At 43.4% G+C, this 17,831-nt stretch overlaps 1 protein-coding gene across 4 annotated transcripts; it reads left to right on the top strand.

Moving 5' to 3' along the window:
- The first annotated feature begins 65 nt into the window (after positions 1-65).
- LOC115129220 (transforming growth factor beta-2 proprotein-like) lies at positions 66-17,118 on the top strand. Of its 4 annotated transcripts, none has more exons than XM_065018452.1 (5): positions 66-3,490; positions 3,630-3,722; positions 4,316-4,358; positions 6,823-6,950; positions 14,350-14,718. In XM_065018452.1, the coding sequence occupies exons 1-4, from the start codon at positions 3,404-3,406 to the stop codon at positions 6,927-6,929; spliced, it is 330 nt and encodes a 109-aa protein (XP_064874524.1). In that variant the 5' UTR covers positions 66-3,403; the 3' UTR covers positions 6,930-6,950; positions 14,350-14,718. The 4 variants fall into 4 exon arrangements, with proteins under 4 accessions (XP_064874524.1, XP_064874525.1, XP_029515195.2 ...); XM_065018453.1 differs by lacking the exon at positions 14,350-14,718 and adding an exon at positions 7,139-7,299; XM_029659335.2 differs by having other exon boundaries at positions 2,549-3,490; positions 4,316-5,789.
- Positions 17,119-17,831: the final 713 nt, after the last annotated feature.

Raw genomic sequence — 17,831 nt, 5'->3', positions numbered from 1 at the left:
ACAGTTTACAAAATAGTTTGTACTGCTAGGAAGATGTTTTAGGATTATTGATGTTTGGGGGAAACTATTCACTGTTGTAGCATCGACATTTGCGATCCACATGTAAACGCATTGTTTTTAGTTTGCACAGTAGAGAATCATAGATATTGTAGATAAATACATATATATATTGACAAAATTAGTTTTCTCACTTTCCCCCTCAGGAAGCAGATTCGTCAAAAGTGTTTCACAGGGATGCTGGCTCATGTTGACTCCCAATGGTTGTCAAATTGGCTGGATGTTTTAATTGTCTCAAGACTTTAAAATCACTTTAACCTGTCTCCTCCCCTTCATCTACACCGATTTAAAGTGGATTTAATAAGTGTCATCAATAAGGGATGATAGCTTTCATCTGGTCAGTTTATCATGGAAAGAGCTAGTGCTCTTTTAGGCTTTTTTAAAAAATCAATTTTTTTGCGGATCCCAGGCAATGGGGGTGAGAGTGAGGTGGAATTCAATCCCATTTTCGTGAGTCGAATGATCCCCAAATTGGATTGGAGCACACTGTTTCAGGCGGCTGATGGGGTGAGTGTCTCCGTATGACTACGACTATCTGGAATGCCAGAGTTTCTATTGGACAGATTCAGGTAGCTCCATAGAGAGACAGAGGACTCATCTTTGTATCTGTGCCATTTTATAGCTCATGTATCAAATCAAATGTTATTTGTTACATGCGCCGAATACAACAGGCGTAGTAGACCTTACAGTGAAATGCTTACTTACAAGCTTGTAACCAACAATGCAGTTGTAAGAAATAAGAATAACAAATAATTCAAGAGCAGCAGTAAATAACAATAGCATGGCTATATACAGGGGGTACCGGTGTCAAGGTAACATGTACAGTTGAAGTCAGATGTTTACATACACTTAGGTTGAAGTCATTAAAACACGTTTTTCAACCACTCCACAAATTTCTTGTTGACAAACTATAGTTTTGGCAAGTCGGTTAGGACATCTACTTCATGCATGACAAGTAATTTTTCTAACAATTCTTTACAGACATTATTTCCCTTATAATTCACTACATCACAATTACAGTGGGTCAGAAGTTTACATACACTAAGTTGACTGCCTTTAAACTGCTTGGGAAATTCCAGAAAATCATGTCATGGCTATAGATGCTTCTGATAGGCGAATTTACATAATTTGAGTCAATTGGAGGTGTACCTGTGGATGTATTTCAAGGCCTACCTTCAAACTCAGTGCCTCTTTGCTTGACATCATGGGAAAATCAAAAGAAATTAACGATTGTAGGCATCCACAGGTCTGGTTCATCATTGGAAGCAATTTCCAAACGCCTGAATGTACAACATTCATCTGTACAAACAATTGTACGCAAGTATAAACACCATGGGACCAAGCAGCCGTCATACCGTTCAGGAAGGACACGCGTTCTGTCTCCTAGAGATGAACGTACTTTGGTGGGAAAAGTGCAAATAAATCCCAGAACAACAGCAAAGGACCTTGTGGAGATGCTGGAGGAAACAGGTACAAAAGTATCTACATCCACAGTAAAACAAGTCCTATATCGACATAACCTGAAAGGCCGCTCAGCAAGGAAGAAAGTTAAAGCTTGGTCGCAAATGGGTCTTCCAAATGGACAAAGACCCTAAGCATACTTCCAAAGTTGTGGCAAAATGGCTTAATGACAACAGTCAAGCTATTGGAGTGGCCATCACAAAGCCCTGACCTCAATCCCATAGAAAATTTGTGGTCAGAAAAAGCATGTGTGAGCAAGGAGGTCTTACACACCAGTTCTGTCAGGAGGAAGGGGCCAAAATTCACTCAAATTATTGTGGGAAGCTTGTGGAAGGCTACCTGAAACATTTGACCCAAGTTAAACAACTTAAAGTCAATGCTGCCAAATACTAATTGAGTGTATGTAAACTTCTGACCCACTGGGAATGTGATGAAAGAAATAAAAGATGAAATAAATAATTGTCTCTACTATTATTCTGACATTTCACATTCTTAAAATAAGGTGGTGATACTAACTGACCTAAGACAGGGATTCTTTACTAGGATTAAATGTCAGGAATTGTGAAAAACTGAGTTTAAATGTATTTGGCTAAGGTGTATGTAAACTTCCGACTTCAACTGTACATGTAGGCAGAGTTATGCATAGATAATAACAGAGAGTGGCAGCAGTGTAGAGGGGGGGTCAATGCAAATAGTCTGGGGTGGCCATTTGATTAACTGTTCAGGCCTGGGGGTAGATGCTGTTTAGAAGCCTCTTGGACCTAGACTTGGCGCTCCGGTACCGCTTGCCGTGCGGTAGCAGAGAGAACGGTCTATCACTAGGGTGGCTGGAGTCTTTGACAATTTTTAGGGCCTTCCTCTGACCGGTGATGTACTGGGCCGTACACACTACCCTCTGTTCTGCCTTGCAGTCAGAGGCCGAGCTGTTGCCATACCAGGCAGTGATGCAACCCGTCAGGATGCTCCCGATGCTGCAGCTGTAAAACCTTTTGAGGATCCATGCCAAATCTTTTCAGTCTCCTGAGGGGGAATAGGTTTTGTCGTGCCCTCTTCATGACTGTCTTGATGTGCTTGGACCATGTTAGTTTGTTGGTGATGTGGATGCCAAGGAACTTGACACTCAAACTGCTCCACTACAGCCCCGTCGATGAGAATGTGGGCTTGCTCGGTGCTCCTTTTCCTGTAGTCCACAAGGGGGCAATGTTCTGGTCTAGAAGCACAGTTTACTGCTCCTACAGTTTTGCTTCAGTACTGCAGTTTACCTGACACGGCCCAGAAAGACAATGTTCATACATTGCCACATGGAGAAGTCAGATTTGAACATTCCAAATAAAACATTGTCCTCAAAACATCCATTGAATAATTCAAATAATTGTCGCTTAGGCTGATTTTGTTTTCTCCATCACTTACAGCCGCAGATACTAACATTTTATATTCATCGAATATCTGCCATGTTTTAAGATGACGTGATGTCATCACTGCTCACGATGCTCCCTGTGCACACTGAGTGCTATTGCGCGTGTAATTTTGGTCCGTAATAAACCGGATAGAGATGTTCAATGAATCGGCGTATGCAAACATGAGTAGATCACCTTTTAAACAATGGTCAGACATCTTTGATGCAGTCTCCAGTTATTATTATACCTCAGTGGTGACAGCATGGGCAGTGCCATTGAGGCTATCTCCATTGTAAAGTAGTCCATTTTATTCTTCACTATTGGATGATTCCTCCTGATGACCCAGTTGGACATGACTACAACAGGAGGGATTAGCCAATGAAATTGGAAGTCCCACCCAGTTTACTTCATTAAAATGTTGGATGCCCTCAATTGTTTTGTCTATGCTAAGACAGCCTTTTGGCCACTAGAGGTATCTATCATTCTCTATGGTCCCTTCCTGTTTTGTTGTTTGCTCTGTTTACTACCGTTTGGTTCTTAAACTGAGTCATTTAAAGCTACTGTATCCAACAGAGGTAGAATAGTTAACTAGTCTTACAGCTATTCTTTGGTCTAACTAATACAGATAGGTTTTACCAAAAATTGTTCTCGTGATTGTGGTTGTATGGCAATATTACTGTCTTATACTAATTCCTAACTGTGGTCTTTCTCCAGCTGGGTCTTCTCCAGGGCTCACCTGCAGAACTGGTCACAGACTATGAGAAGAATGAAGACTTCCTGTGTAAAATACACAGGGTTTTGCTGGAGGTGAGGTTCACCATAAATAATAACCTGATATTGGTCTTCATTACTTGAGTCATAGTTCTATCAACTCCTATTTTGGTGAATCGGCTGCACACTGCTTTTATTACAAGGGGAATATGAGGACATCTAGTGGTCATGTTAGGTAGAGTCCCAGTCACATTCTCTCTGGCTGTTTCAGTCTGCTTGATAAATTGTAGGTTGTGTGATTGTAGGTTTCCATTCTTTTCCTATGTAAACACAGTGTATTGTGTAACCTATAACCCTATTGTCACTAGGGCTGTGACACTACCAGTATCGCAAGATGTTTTCCATGGCAAAAATAAAAACATGAAGCAGACCAAACTCTTTGGTCCTTTAAAAACCTGCTGTATGTAAAATAGTGTGTGCTATAGCTTGGAAATAAATACATGTGACTCTAGATGACGACATAATGATGTTTGTTTCCAACATTAGGGCTGTTTTCCTAAAGAAGTTAAATCCGCTTTGTGTTTTGTTTCCTTGCCATGATACTAACAAATATCTTCCTGGCCCTAATTGGCACACACACACACACAAAGAGTAACCACAGGTGATGTGAAGTGTATCTGTCTGTCCAGGTGAAGGTGCTGGAGGGCTGTCTGCAGTGCCCAGATTCTGGCCGTGAGTTCCCCATCTCCCGGGGGGTCCCCAACATGCTGCTGAATGAGGATGAGGCATAGAGGAGAGTGGTTGGGGGGGTTGGTTACCCCCAACATGCTGCTGAATGAGGATGAGACATAGAGGAGAGTGGTTGGGGGGGTTGGTTACCCTCAACATGCTGCTGAATGAGGATGAGACATAGAGGAGAGTGGTAGGGGGGATTGGTTACCCCCAACATGGGCTCTTAGATGTACAGAGAGAAATACACCACTTATCCATACGGTAACCCCCCATTCGCCCATCTCACCATCTCACACCAACCATTCATTGTATGGGACTGCTGGCATTAGAAGTGAGGGGGAAAAAATGGAATCCAGTTCAAGACTGTATAGGAAGAAATATATGTTGAAGTGGTTATATAGTACATGTGGCAATGGGATGTGAATACACCGCTGCCCCCAGAAAACCACAGAACGGATCTGAATGCTTCTATGCTGTCCAATATCTGGGAGATCATTTTGTTTAATTTATTCATTTAATACAAAGTATAATTCCTTGGTTTCCTTGACACCCTAAAATACTTTCCCTTGTAATTAAGTTACACAGATAAATAAATCCAGGTTCAGACCTACAATACAGTTAAACATGCATACCGGTAGTATATCCACTCATGAATGAAAGGTAATGTCAAATTGTGATAAATCACCAAACCATGTCCTTGAGTTTGTTGTTGCAGGTCAGGAGAACTGCTGAGAGCTAGATGACGTGGCAATCCATGACTATATTTTGGACTGAGGGAAAGAGAAAAAGCTCCAGCCAGGGATAAGTTGTTTTAGAGGAAGTATTTTTCTACCCACGCATTGCAATACCACAACTAACCACTAGGCCCATTTGATCCATTCACCCCCAGGTCAGACAGTCAGAAGCACTGGCTGTTGCCAAGCAACCCTAGATCCACATAGGAAAAATTTGCTCTGAGCGGCTATGGGGGGGCACACAGTCTGAAGCTTTGGGGCACAGCAGTAACGTTCATGTTGAAACAACAAAGTGTTCCCAATCTTCCTATGCAGTGTTATCATTTTCAGAAACCTTGCCAGGAGAGAAAAAAAGCCTGTCCGCCCGCCACAAGCTTTTGGGCTGATTGTGTCTCATTCTCCCTCTCTCTCTACCTCCATCCCTCTCTCTCTCTGTCCAAACCCCCCCTCCCCCCTCTCTCGCTCGTACCTATCCCTTCTACTTACTGCAATTACAGCCTTGGAGCCGAAACTATAATAACAGCATAATGGGATGAGGAAACTGCAATAAAAGCCTCCGCTGACAGATTAACAATCCCGGGCTTCTGAACTGTAATTAACAATGAAACTGTCAGGAAGAGGGAGAGAGAAAGACCGAGACATGGTGGGACTGGATAACTGGGCTACTCATTTCTTATAACTGAATGAAAACATTTCAGTAAGCTCTAGGAGTGGGACAAGTGGGTTACATTTATGTAGGACACACACTTAGGAGACATGTCACAGTTATAGAAATAACTAAAGGGAAGACAAATGAGACCATGTCAGTCAAATATGACAAGCCAAGGAATTAGCAAACTCCATCTATCACTTTTTTGCTTTTCAATAGCGACTGGGTATGAAACGGTGGTTTAATATGTTTGAACAGGATACTTACCTGAGGATAGAAGGGAGGCCTGTGCAAACATTTTTGTGGTGGGGAAAATCTCCAGAAATATGTATTCGTGTGTGTGTACGTGTGTGTACTGAATTGATGAGGGAGATGTCCAATAACACACATCGATCACTTTGGTGGCACACCACCCACTAGCTCTCACATGCCACCTCTCTCTCACACACACACACACACACACACACATTGCATTGCACACTGAAGTTACTGTCACACAGCTCTGGATAATATTTTTCTTGCCAAGGAATGAAAGAATGGCATCAGACCTTTTTGCTATAGTGGACGTTTTTCCCTCTGATATCCATATTTATTTGTAACAAATGTGCAACATTTTCTAAACTGTTTTTACTTTCGCATTGTGGGTTATTGTGTGTAGATGAGGGGGGGGGAAATGATTTCAATCAATTTTAGAATAAGGTTGTAACCTAACAAAATGTGGAAAAAGTCTAGGGGTCTGAATAGTTTCCGAATGCACTGTATATATCACAGTTTCAAAGCATATGAAGCAAATAGAGCAATTGTCAGAACATATAGGTTGTAATATGGCCTTTTTTTCTGGATTGGCTTCCCCAGTGATTTAACCCACCCACCGATACTGTATGGTATATCATATTACACTATTACATTGCCTGTGCCAGGTATTACAATATTACTTTCCTGTACAAAGGGTTACAACAACATCATATACTTCATGAACCAATGTCAGAATCAATCAATTTGTTGTTACAATATCTCAGAACTTCACTGGTATCACAGTTTGCTGGAGTTGTGAACTGATGCTTCTCTCCGGTTCTCCCAGAAGAGGCAACTGGTCCAGAAGAGGCAACTGGAGATACATCAACTCCAGAACGGTTCGCCCACAGACCAAGGGGCCGTGGCTCTCGGTGGATGTCACAGACACTGTGACAGACTGGCTGGCTCATAGAGGTAAGTTGACAAGCCCATCACACGGCTCTGTAACCCTTTATCTACTTCACAGCATTTGAGGTGTAAATTGGATGAATGTTTCAGATTTTGCTCTACACATGATTTAGAGGTTATACTGTATCTGTTTTCTCCTCTCACCGTCTCTCTACCCCTACTCCGTCATCTCATCCTCCATATCACTCTTTCAGAGAGGAACCTGGGTTTGAAGCTGGGTGTTCACTGTCCGTGCTGCACCTTCGTTCCCTCCACCAACAGCATGGTGTTCAATAAGAGCGAGGAGCTGGATGCTGTTTATGTTATGTAACAGACGCATACCTCCTTTTAATTAATGATTGAACTTCTCAACTCACACACAGCTGTCGTGTCTCTGACTATTATAAAATTATGACATGCTATTTTATCAATTTGATTACCTAACTTAGTTAATGACGTGATTGAATTAAACCATGCAACAATTAAACCATTAATAAGCTGGGGCACCACGGAAGCCTTCATTTATATATAGCAGTTATCTTCCGAATCCACTCTCTTAAAGATCTGAAGATCTTTAATATCAATAGCAGTCAATTATTAATCGTCACCTCGATCGGTCTCATTCTGATTGTCGTAGGTACTTAGTTATCTGCACGAACCCTAGCTAATAAGTTGAATCAGCAATACACAATTTGGCTTTATTTATTTACTAAATACCTAAATATTCACACAGAATTACAAAAACACATATATACACACACACACACACACACACACATACACAGGATAGATCACACATCGGTTACTAATCATGTCATCAAAAGCCCCTAGTGGGCTAACCAGATATGACGGCTGGTTACATAAAGGAAGGGGGTTGGGTTTGAATGAAAGAGCGGGAAGACTGAGGGACAAAGGGATTGAGTCTATCGGACCTTGAGAAGGTATGCATTCTAATAACCGCCCATTCGGAAAAGAAAAATGCAAGATATAGGTTGGAGTCATTAAAACTCGTTTTTCAACCACTCCACAAATTTCTTGTTAGCAAACTAAGGTTTTGGCAATTCGGTTAGGACAGCTACTTTGTGCATAACACAAGTCATTTTTCCAACAAATGTTTATAGCCAGATTATTTCACTGTATCACAATTCCAGTGGGTCAGAAGTTTACATACACTAAGTTGACTGTGCCTTTAAACAGCTTGGAAAATTCCAGAAAATCATGTCATGGCTTTAGAAGCTTCTGATGGGCTAATTGACATCATTTGAGTCAATTGGAGGTGTACCTTCGGATGTATTTCAAGGCCTACCTTCAATCTCAGTGCCTCTGCTTGACATCATGGGGAAATCAGCCAAGCCCTCAGAAAAAATTGCAGACCTACACAAGTCTAGTTCATCCTTGGGAGCAATTTCCAAACGCCTGAAGGTACCACGTTCATCTGTACAAACAATGCAAGTATAAACACCATGGGACCACGCAGCCATCATACCGCTCAGGAAGGAGACGCGTTCTGTCTCCTCGAGATGAACGTACTTTTGTGCGAAAAGTGCAAATCAATCCCAGAACAACAGCAAAGGACCCTGTGAAGATGCTGGAGGAAGCAGGTATAAAAGTATCTATATCCACAGTAAAACAAGTCCTATAACAAGTCCTATAATCGACATAACCGGAAAGGCCACTCAGCAAGGAAGAAGCCACTGCTCCAAAACCGCCATAAAAAGCCAGACTACGGTTTGCATCTGCTTTGCTGCAGGATGGACTGGTGCACTTCACAAATTAGATGGCATCATGAGGGTGGAAAAGGATGTGGATATATTGAAGCAATATCTCAAGACATCAGTCAGGAAGTTAAAGTTTGGTCGCAAATGGGTCTTCCAAATGGACAATGACCCCAAGCATACTTCCAAAGTTGTGTCAAAATGGCTTAAGCCCTGACCTCAATCCCATTGAACATTTGTTGGCAGAACTGAAAAAGCGTGTGCGAGCAAGGAGGCCTACAAACCTGACTCGGTTACACCAGCTCTGTCAGGAGGAATGGGCCAAAATTCACCCAACTTATTGTGGGTAGCACGTGGAAGGCTACTCGAAATGTTTGACCCAAGTTAAACAATTTAAAGGCAAAACACTCCATTAGTATTTGGTAGCATGTAAACTTCTGACCCCCTGGGAATGTGAAGAAAGAAATACAAGTTGAAATAAATAATTCCCTCTACTATTATTCTGACATTTCACATTCTTAAAATAAAGTGGTGATCCTAACTGACCTAAAACAGGGAATTTTTACTAGGTTTAAATGTCAGGAATTGTGATAAACTGAGTTTAAATGTATTTGGCTAAGGTGTATGTAAACTTCTGACTTCAACTGTATTTTTACACTGAGCTGCACTTCGATACATGGGTCAAAGATGGAAGACTGGTTTACCCAGCAGTGATTGCCATTGTCATTTGAAGAATCTTTCTGGTCGTAGTGTTGCAGAGCGAATACATTAAAGTACCCTGTCGTTCTTCTGAGATTAGCTGTCCTTTTCTAAGCCACGTGCGTTTACAGCTGCTGTTGATAACTCCACGTCTAGGAGGTTTCACTTCTTCTTTAGTGAAAAGTCGTTCAAAGTTCATACCAAGTTGCCATAATCAGCCAGCTCGCGCTGGCTGGTCAGGTCGGAATTCACCATTCCAGCGTGGTGATCATCACCTCCACGTTAAAATTCACCATTCCAGCGTGGTGATCATCAGCTCCACGTTAAAATTCACCATTCCAGCGTGGTGATCATCAGCTCCACGTTAAAATTCACCATTCCAGCGTGGTGATCATCAGCTCCACGTTAAAATTCACCATTCCAGCGTGGTGATCATCAGCTCCACGTTAAAATTCACCATTCCAGCGTGGTGATTTTTTAATTTTTTATTTCACCTTTATTTAACCAGGTAAGCAAGTTGAGAACAAGTTCTCATTTACAATTGCGACCTGGCCAAGATAAAGCAAAGCAGTTCGACACATACAACGACACAGAGTTACACATGGAGTAAAACAAACATACAGTCAATAATACAGTAAAAAAAAAAAAAAAAAAAAAAAACAAGTCTATATACAATGTGAGCAAATTAGGTGAGAAGGGAGGTAAAGGCAAAAAAGGCCATGGTGGCAAAGTAAATACAATGTAGCAAGTAAAACACTGGAATGGTAGTATTGCAATGGAAGAATGTGCAAGGTAGAAATAAAAATAATGGGGTGCAAAGGAGCAAAATAAATAAATAAATTAAATACAGTTGGGAAAGAGGTAGTTGTTTGGGCTAAATTATAGGTGGGCTATGTACAGGTGCAGTAATCTGTAAGCTGCTCTGACAGTTGGTGCTTAAAGCTAGTGAGGGAGATAAGTGTTTCCAATTTAAGAGATTTTTGTAGTTCGTTCCAGTCATTGGCAGCAGAGAACTGGAAGGAGAGGCGGCCAAAGAAAGAATTGGTTTTGGGGGTGACTAGAGAGATATACCTGCTGGAGCGTGTGCTACAGGTGGGAGATGCTATGGTGACCAGCGAGCTGAGATAAGGGGGACTTTACCTAGCAGGGTCTTGTAGATGACATGGAGCCAGTGGGTTTGGCGACGAGTATGAAGCGAGGGCCAGCCAACGAGAGCGTACAGGTCGCAATGGTGGGTAGTATATGGGGTTTTGGTGACAAAACGGATAGCACTGTGATAGACTGCATCCAATTTGTTGAGTAGGGTATTGGAGGCTATTTTGTAAATGACATCGCCAAAGTCGAGGATTGGTAGGATGGTCAATTTTACAAGGGTATGTTTGGCAGCATGAGTGAAGGATGCTTTGTTGCGAAATAGGAAGCCAATTCTAGATTTAACTTTGGATTGGAGATGTTTGATATGGGTCTGGAAGGAGAGTTTACAGTCTAACCAGACACCTAAGTATTTGTAGTTGTCCACGTATTCTAAGTCAGAGCCGTCCAGAGTAGTGATGTTGGACAGGCGGGTAGGTGCAGGTAGCGATCGGTTGAAGAGCATGCATTTAGTTTTACTTGTATTTAAGAGCAATTGGAGGCCACGGAAGGAGAGTTGTATGGCATTGAAGCTTGCCTGGATGGTTGTTAACACAGTGTCCAAAGAAGGGCCGGAAGTATACAGAATGGCGTCGTCTGCGTAGAGGTGGATCAGAGACTCACCAGCAGCAAGAGCGACCTCATTGATGTATACAGAGAAGAGAGTCGGTCCAAGAATTGAACCCTGTGGCACCCCCATAGAGACTGCCAGAGGTCCGGACAGCAGACCCTCCGATTTGACACACTGAACTCTATCAGAGAAGTAGTTGGTGAACCAGGCGAGGCAATCATTTGAGAAACCAAGGCTGTCGAGTCTGCCGAAAGAAAGGGTCCAGATTGTCTAGCCCGGCTGATTTGTAGGGGTCCAGATTTTTCAGCTCTTTCAGAACTTCAGCTGAATGGATTTGGGAGAAGGAGAAATGGGGAAGGCTTGGGCGAGTTGCTGTTGGGGGTGCAGTGCTGTTGACCGGGGTAGGAGTTGCCAGGTGGAAAGCATGGCCAGCCGTAGAAAAATGCTTATTGAAATTCTCAATTATGGTGGATTTATCAGTGGTGACAGTGTTTCCTATCTTCAGTGCAGTGGGCAGCTGGGAGGAGGTGTTCTTATTCTCCATGGACTTTACAGTGTCCCAGAACTTTTTAGAGTTAGTGTTGCAGGAAGCAAATTTCTGCTTGAAAAAGCTAGCCTTGGCTTTTCTAACTGCCTGTGTATAACGGTTTCTAGCTTCCTGAACAGCTGCATATCACGGGGCTGTTGGATGCTAATGCAGTACGCCATAGGATGTTTTTGTGTTGGTTAAGGGCAGTCAGGTCTGGGAGAACCAAGGGCTATATCTGTTCCTGGTTCTAATTTTCTTGAATGGGGCATGTTTATTTAACATTGTTAGGAAGGCATTTTAAAAAAATATCCAGGCATCCTCTACTGACGGGATGAGATCAATATCCTTCCAGGACACCCCGGCCAGGTCGATTAGAAAGGCCTGCTCGCTGAAGTGTTTCAGGGAGCGTTTTACAGTGATGAGTGGAGGTCGTTTGACCGCTGACCCATTACGGATGCAGGCAATGAGGCAGTGATCGCTGAGATCTTGGTTGAAGACAGCAGAGGTGTATTTAGAGGGGAAGTTGGTTAGGATGATATCTATGAGGGTGCCCGTGTTTAAGGCTTTGGGGGGGTACCTGGTAGGTTCATTGATAATTTGTGTGAGATTGAGGGCATCAAGTTTAGATTGTAGGATGGCTGGGGTGTTAAGCATGTTCCAGTTTAGGTCGCCTAGCAGCACGAGCTCTGAAGATAGATGGGGGGCAATCAGTTCACATATGGTGTCCAGAGCACAGCTGGGAGCAGAGGGTGGTCTATAGCAGGCGGCAACGGTGAGAGACTCATCAGCTCCACGTTAAAATTCACCATTCCAGCGTGGTGATCATCACCTCCACGTTAAAATTCACCATTCCAGCGTGGTGATCATCAGCTCCACGTTAAAATTCACCATTCCAGCGTGGTGATCATCAGCTCCACGTTAAAATTCACCATTCCAGCGTGGTGATCATCAGCTCCACGTTAAAATTCACCATTCCAGCGTGGTGATCATCAGCTCCACGTTAAAATTCACCATTCCAGCGTGGTGATCATCACCTCCACGTTAAAATTCACCATTCCAGCGTGGTGATCATCAGCTCCACGTTAAAATTCACCATTCCAGCGTGGTGATCATCAGCTCCACGTTAAAATTCACCATTCCAGCGTGGTGATCATCACCTCCACGTTAAAATTCACCATTCCAGCGTGGTGATCATCACCTCCACGTTAAAATTCACCATTCCAGCGTGGTGATCATCAGCTCCACGTTAAAATTCACCATTCCAGCGTGGTGATCATCAGCTCCACGTTAAAATTCACCATTCCAGCGTGGTGATCATCAGCTCCACGTTAAAATTCACCATTCCAGCGTGGTGATCATCAGCTCCACGTTAAAATTCACCATTCCAGCGTGGTGATCATCAGCTCCACGTTAAAATTCACCATTCCAGCGTGGTGATCACCTCCACGTTAAAATTCACCATTCCAGCGTGGTGATCATCAGCTCCACGTTAAAATTCACCATTCCAGCGTGGTGATCATCAGCTCCACGTTAAAATTCACCATTCCAGCGTGGTGATCATCAGCTCCACGTTAAAATTCACCATTCCAGCGTGGTGATCATCACCTCCACGTTAAAATTCACCATTCCAGCGTGGTGATCATCACCTCCACGTTAAAATTCACCATTCCAGCGTGGTGATCATCACCTCCACGTTAAAATTCACCATTCCAGCGTGGTGATCATCACCTCCACGTTAAAATTCACCATTCCAGCGTGGTGATCATCAGCTCCACGTTAAAATTCACCATTCCAGCATGGTGATCATCACCTCCACGTTAAAATTCACCCTTTTAAACATTTGGACAGCAGTCCTAACATTTCTGGAAGTAAATGTTAATTTCATTAGGTTGTAGTTGAAATTAGCCCTTTTAAACGTATGGACACCAGTCCTCACGTCATCGGGAACTGAGTTGACTTCTGTCAACGGGCTTTTGTACTGGGGGAGAGAAGGGTGTGTTTCATAGTTCTCAACCAATGTCTGTTCACTTGGGCGTGACCACTGAGTGAGCAAAGTTTACTTATGAAAACAATTATTTCATTTAGATGCTAAAATTAAATTAACTTTTCACAAATACTTTCATATTTAAACATTTAAATTGCACAACTATTCCATGTGAATCTGTTAACTAGAATGAGTAGACTTTCCAAGATACAATTTATGTCATCCTATCATCAGATATAATGTCCCAGACAACAACTGATCTGACATCCTATTCTTTAAGTACAAACAGACACTTTCAGCTGGTTGAGAAAGGGAAGTATTGTTCCATTGATGTTACCATACTCTCTCTATGTTAACAAAGGGCTTTCCAAGAGTCCATTCTGTAGAGTGGAGAGAAAAGGGGGAAAGGTATTTATGGGGGATCATAAACCTCACCCAACAGGGCAACGTCATGACACAGCATTCTGTCTGACAAATGTTCCCATTATGTGTCTCCATTAGATCAATTTTCCCATCCACTGCAAAAAAACACTGTCCCTTTCTCTCTCCCTCCTCGACCGCTCTCCCTCCTCCTCTCCCCCCACTTCCGCTCCCTTCTCTCTCCCTCCTCGACCGCTCTCCCTCCTCCTCTCCCCCCACTTCCGCTCCCTTCCCTCTCCCTCCTCGACCGCTCTCCCTCCTCCTCTCCCCCCACTTCCGCTCCCTTCTCTCTCCCTCCTCGACCGCTCTCCCTCCTCCTCTCCCCCCACTTCCGCTCCCTTCCCTCTCCCTCCATGTCCTACTCTGTTCTTCCTCAGGTCTGGGTGATGAGCTGCTTCAGCAGCAGTTGCGGAGGCCAGGGTCAGGGCTGGCTAAGGGCCAGGTAGATTTTAGTACCAAGACCCCCCACCTCATCCTCACCTTAAGGCCCAGCGACAGGGTCGACAACCCAGGCAAGATGACCCGCAAGAAGAGGGCCACCGCAGACACCACCACCTGCTCCAGGTAGGGTAAGCACCTCAGATCCAGATATCAAAAACTTAATGTTATCTACAACCATACAAGATACTTAGAGGTTTCTCTTTATTTTGGTCTTTGATATACATAATTACTACACATTTGTTCATAACAATATTACAATCATCAATAATGTTGCAATCAATCTATTGGAGGCTTATAGTCCTGAAATGGATAAAGTGCCTGTGTGGATCAGAATGAGAGAGTGTTTTCTCTCCATGTCTTCCAACTGTTTTATAAACTCTGACGTGGACTGCTGTCTGCGATCTCTCTACATCGACTTCCGCCGGGACCTGGACTGGAAGTGGATCCACGAGCCGAAGGGCTACAAGGGCTGCCCATACCTCTGGAGCGCTGACAACCACTACAACATGGTTAGTTAACCCCCAACCACTACAACAGGGTTAGTTAACCCCCAACCACTACAACATGGTTAGTTAACCCCCAACCACTACAACATGGTTAGTTAACCCCCAACCACTACAACATGGTTAGTTAACCCCCAACCACTACAACATGGTTAGTTAACCCCCAACCACTACAACATGGTTAGTTAACCCCCAACCACTACAACATGGTTAGTTAACCCCAACCACTACAACATGGTTAGTTAACCCCCAACCACTACAACATGGTTAGTTAACCCCCAACCACTACAACATGGTTAGTTAACCCCAACCACTACAACATGGTTAGTTAACCCCAACCACTACAACATGGTTAGTTAACCCCAACCACTACAACATGGTTAGTTAACCCCAACCACTACAACATGGTTAGTTAACCCCCAACCACTACAACATGGTTAGTTAACCCCAACCACTACAACATGGTTAGTTAACCCCCAACCACTACAACATGGTTAGTTAACCCCAACCACTACAACATGGTTAGTTAACCCCCAACCACTACAACATGGTTAGTTAACCCCCAACCACTACAACATGGTTAGTTAACCCCCAACCACTACAACATGGTTAGTTAACCCCCAACCACTACAACATGGATAGTTAACCCCCAACCACTACAGTGGCATAAATATTATATCACATTATGTCACATTCAGGTCTTATGTCTTTATTACCACACTCACAGTATGGTTAAAGGAAAACTCCACCCTAAAAAACATGTTGGTATTTGTTTCGTTAGTCCATTGTTTATATAGTCCCAAAATGTTTTGCATTCGGCAGTCAAGTTTAAGATTTATAACTTGCAAAACACAGCATCATTCTGGCTGTATTTTTCAAGATATATATATATATATACACATATACACACACACACACACACACACACACACACACACACACGTATGTGGACACCCCTTCAAATGAGTGGATTCAGCTATTTGAGCCACACCTGTTGCTGACAGATGTATAAAATCGAGCACACCGCCATGCAATCTCCATAAACAAACATTGGCAGTAGAATGGCCTTACTGAAGAGCTCAACGTGGCACCGTCATAGGATGCCAGCTTTCCAACAAGTCAGTTCATCAAATGTTTGCCCTGCTAGAGCTGCCCCGGTCAACTGTAAGTGCTGTTATTGTGAAGTTGAAATGTCTAGGAGCAACAATGACTCACCTGCGAAGTGTTAGGCCACACATAAGCTCACAGAACGGGACTACCAAGTACTGAAGTGCATAAAAATGGTCTGTTCTCTGTTGCAAACCTCACTACAGAGTTCCAAACTGCCTCTGCAAGCAACGTCAGCACAAGAACTGTTCATCGGCAGCTTCATGAAATGGGTTTCCATGGCCGAGCAGCCACACACAAGCCTAAGATCACCATGCACAATGCCAAGTGTCGGTTGGAGTGGTGTAAAGCTCGCCGCCATTGGACTCTGGAGCAGTGGAAACGTGTTCTCTGGAGTGTTGAATCACGCTTCACCATCTGGCAGTCCAATTGATGAATCTGGCTTTGGCGGATGACAGGAGTTTTTCATGGTTCGGGCCAGGCCCCTTAGTTCCAGTGATGGGAAATCTTTAACGCTACAGCATACAATGGAAAGGAAACCACTGTAATTTGTTTAAGCTATTCCTTTAAGTAGTGTTTTCAGTACTTATCATTGTTTTTTATGTGATATTTCATGTGGTACTTTCTCTTGTCCTCACACACAGATCCTGTCACTGTTTAACAAGCTGAACCCTGAGGCGTCGGCATCTCCGTGCTGCGTACCTCAGGACCTGGAGCCTCTGACCATCGTTTACTTCATGGGCCGAACGCCTAAGGTAGAGCAGCTCTCCAACATGGTGGTCAAGTCCTGCAGGTGCCGCTGACGCAGGAGCCCAGGGGCGGGCCAGGAGGGACTTTGGACCAAAACTACAACAAACTACCACTTTTGGTCCTCAAACAAAAAGGACAGACTGACCATCTCTAGATATTCAACCCTTCATTTCACTATGACACATTTTACACAGTCTGGCACAGATTATTTGTTTTCTCACACGCATGAAACTCTGAAAATCATCGTCAGCATTGGGTCTTTTCCCCACTTTCATAAGGTCGAGAATATTGTAAATATTGAATTCCTTAGCTTTAAATCGGATATTAAAGTTTTTCGATTGGAAATATGTGTTCTTGTTGCATAAGACTGATCTCTACCAAGTTGACTGAAGGGCCCAGTAACTCTGTTACTTAAGATCTGTGCATATATACTGAAGGGAGATGATTTTGATTTGAACTAGATTTCCTTTGGTCTGAAAGAAAGAGAAGCAGAGGGAGAGAAGGGTCTGGGAGGGAGGGAGAGGAAGGAGTAGAAGAGAGGCTGAGAGAGGAGGCTGAGAGAAAGAGGAGAAAGTAGGGTAGTATGTGAGGTTGTGTGTCCAGGCAGTAAGGGCCTCCAGCCAGCTCTGTGGTCGAGGGCTGACATCTGCCACCGTAAACAGGATGAGAAAGATTTCCAGACAGCGACCACTCACGCCAACTTTAAACCCATTTGTGGTGGGAGCAGAAGAGAGAGGGAATAAAACAGAAAGATACTTTGAAGGGAGAGACGTGGGCTCATAGGCCCAATTTGGAACACATCAGCTTTGGGCGGGGATAGCTATTTTGCAGCCTTAGCAAATTTGTAACAATCAGGTCTGTCGTAATTGGTCTTTTCACAGCTATAACCACACGTATCTGTCATGTACATTTACTTGATTGCTGTTGCATGTACAATGTGTTAGATCGTGTTAACATTGATCCAGTCTTCGAAGTTTGGCCACGTTAATCACTTTTGATAAGAGGGCTCCATTCAAAATAAGTCCACCCTGAGGCTCAACTTATATTTGATTGGTTGA

This window comes from Oncorhynchus nerka, linkage group LG5 (genome assembly GCF_034236695.1).
Source record: "Oncorhynchus nerka isolate Pitt River linkage group LG5, Oner_Uvic_2.0, whole genome shotgun sequence".
Classification (NCBI taxonomy): domain Eukaryota; kingdom Metazoa; phylum Chordata; class Actinopteri; order Salmoniformes; family Salmonidae; genus Oncorhynchus; species Oncorhynchus nerka.
This window is presented reverse-complemented; position numbering and strand designations above follow the sequence as displayed.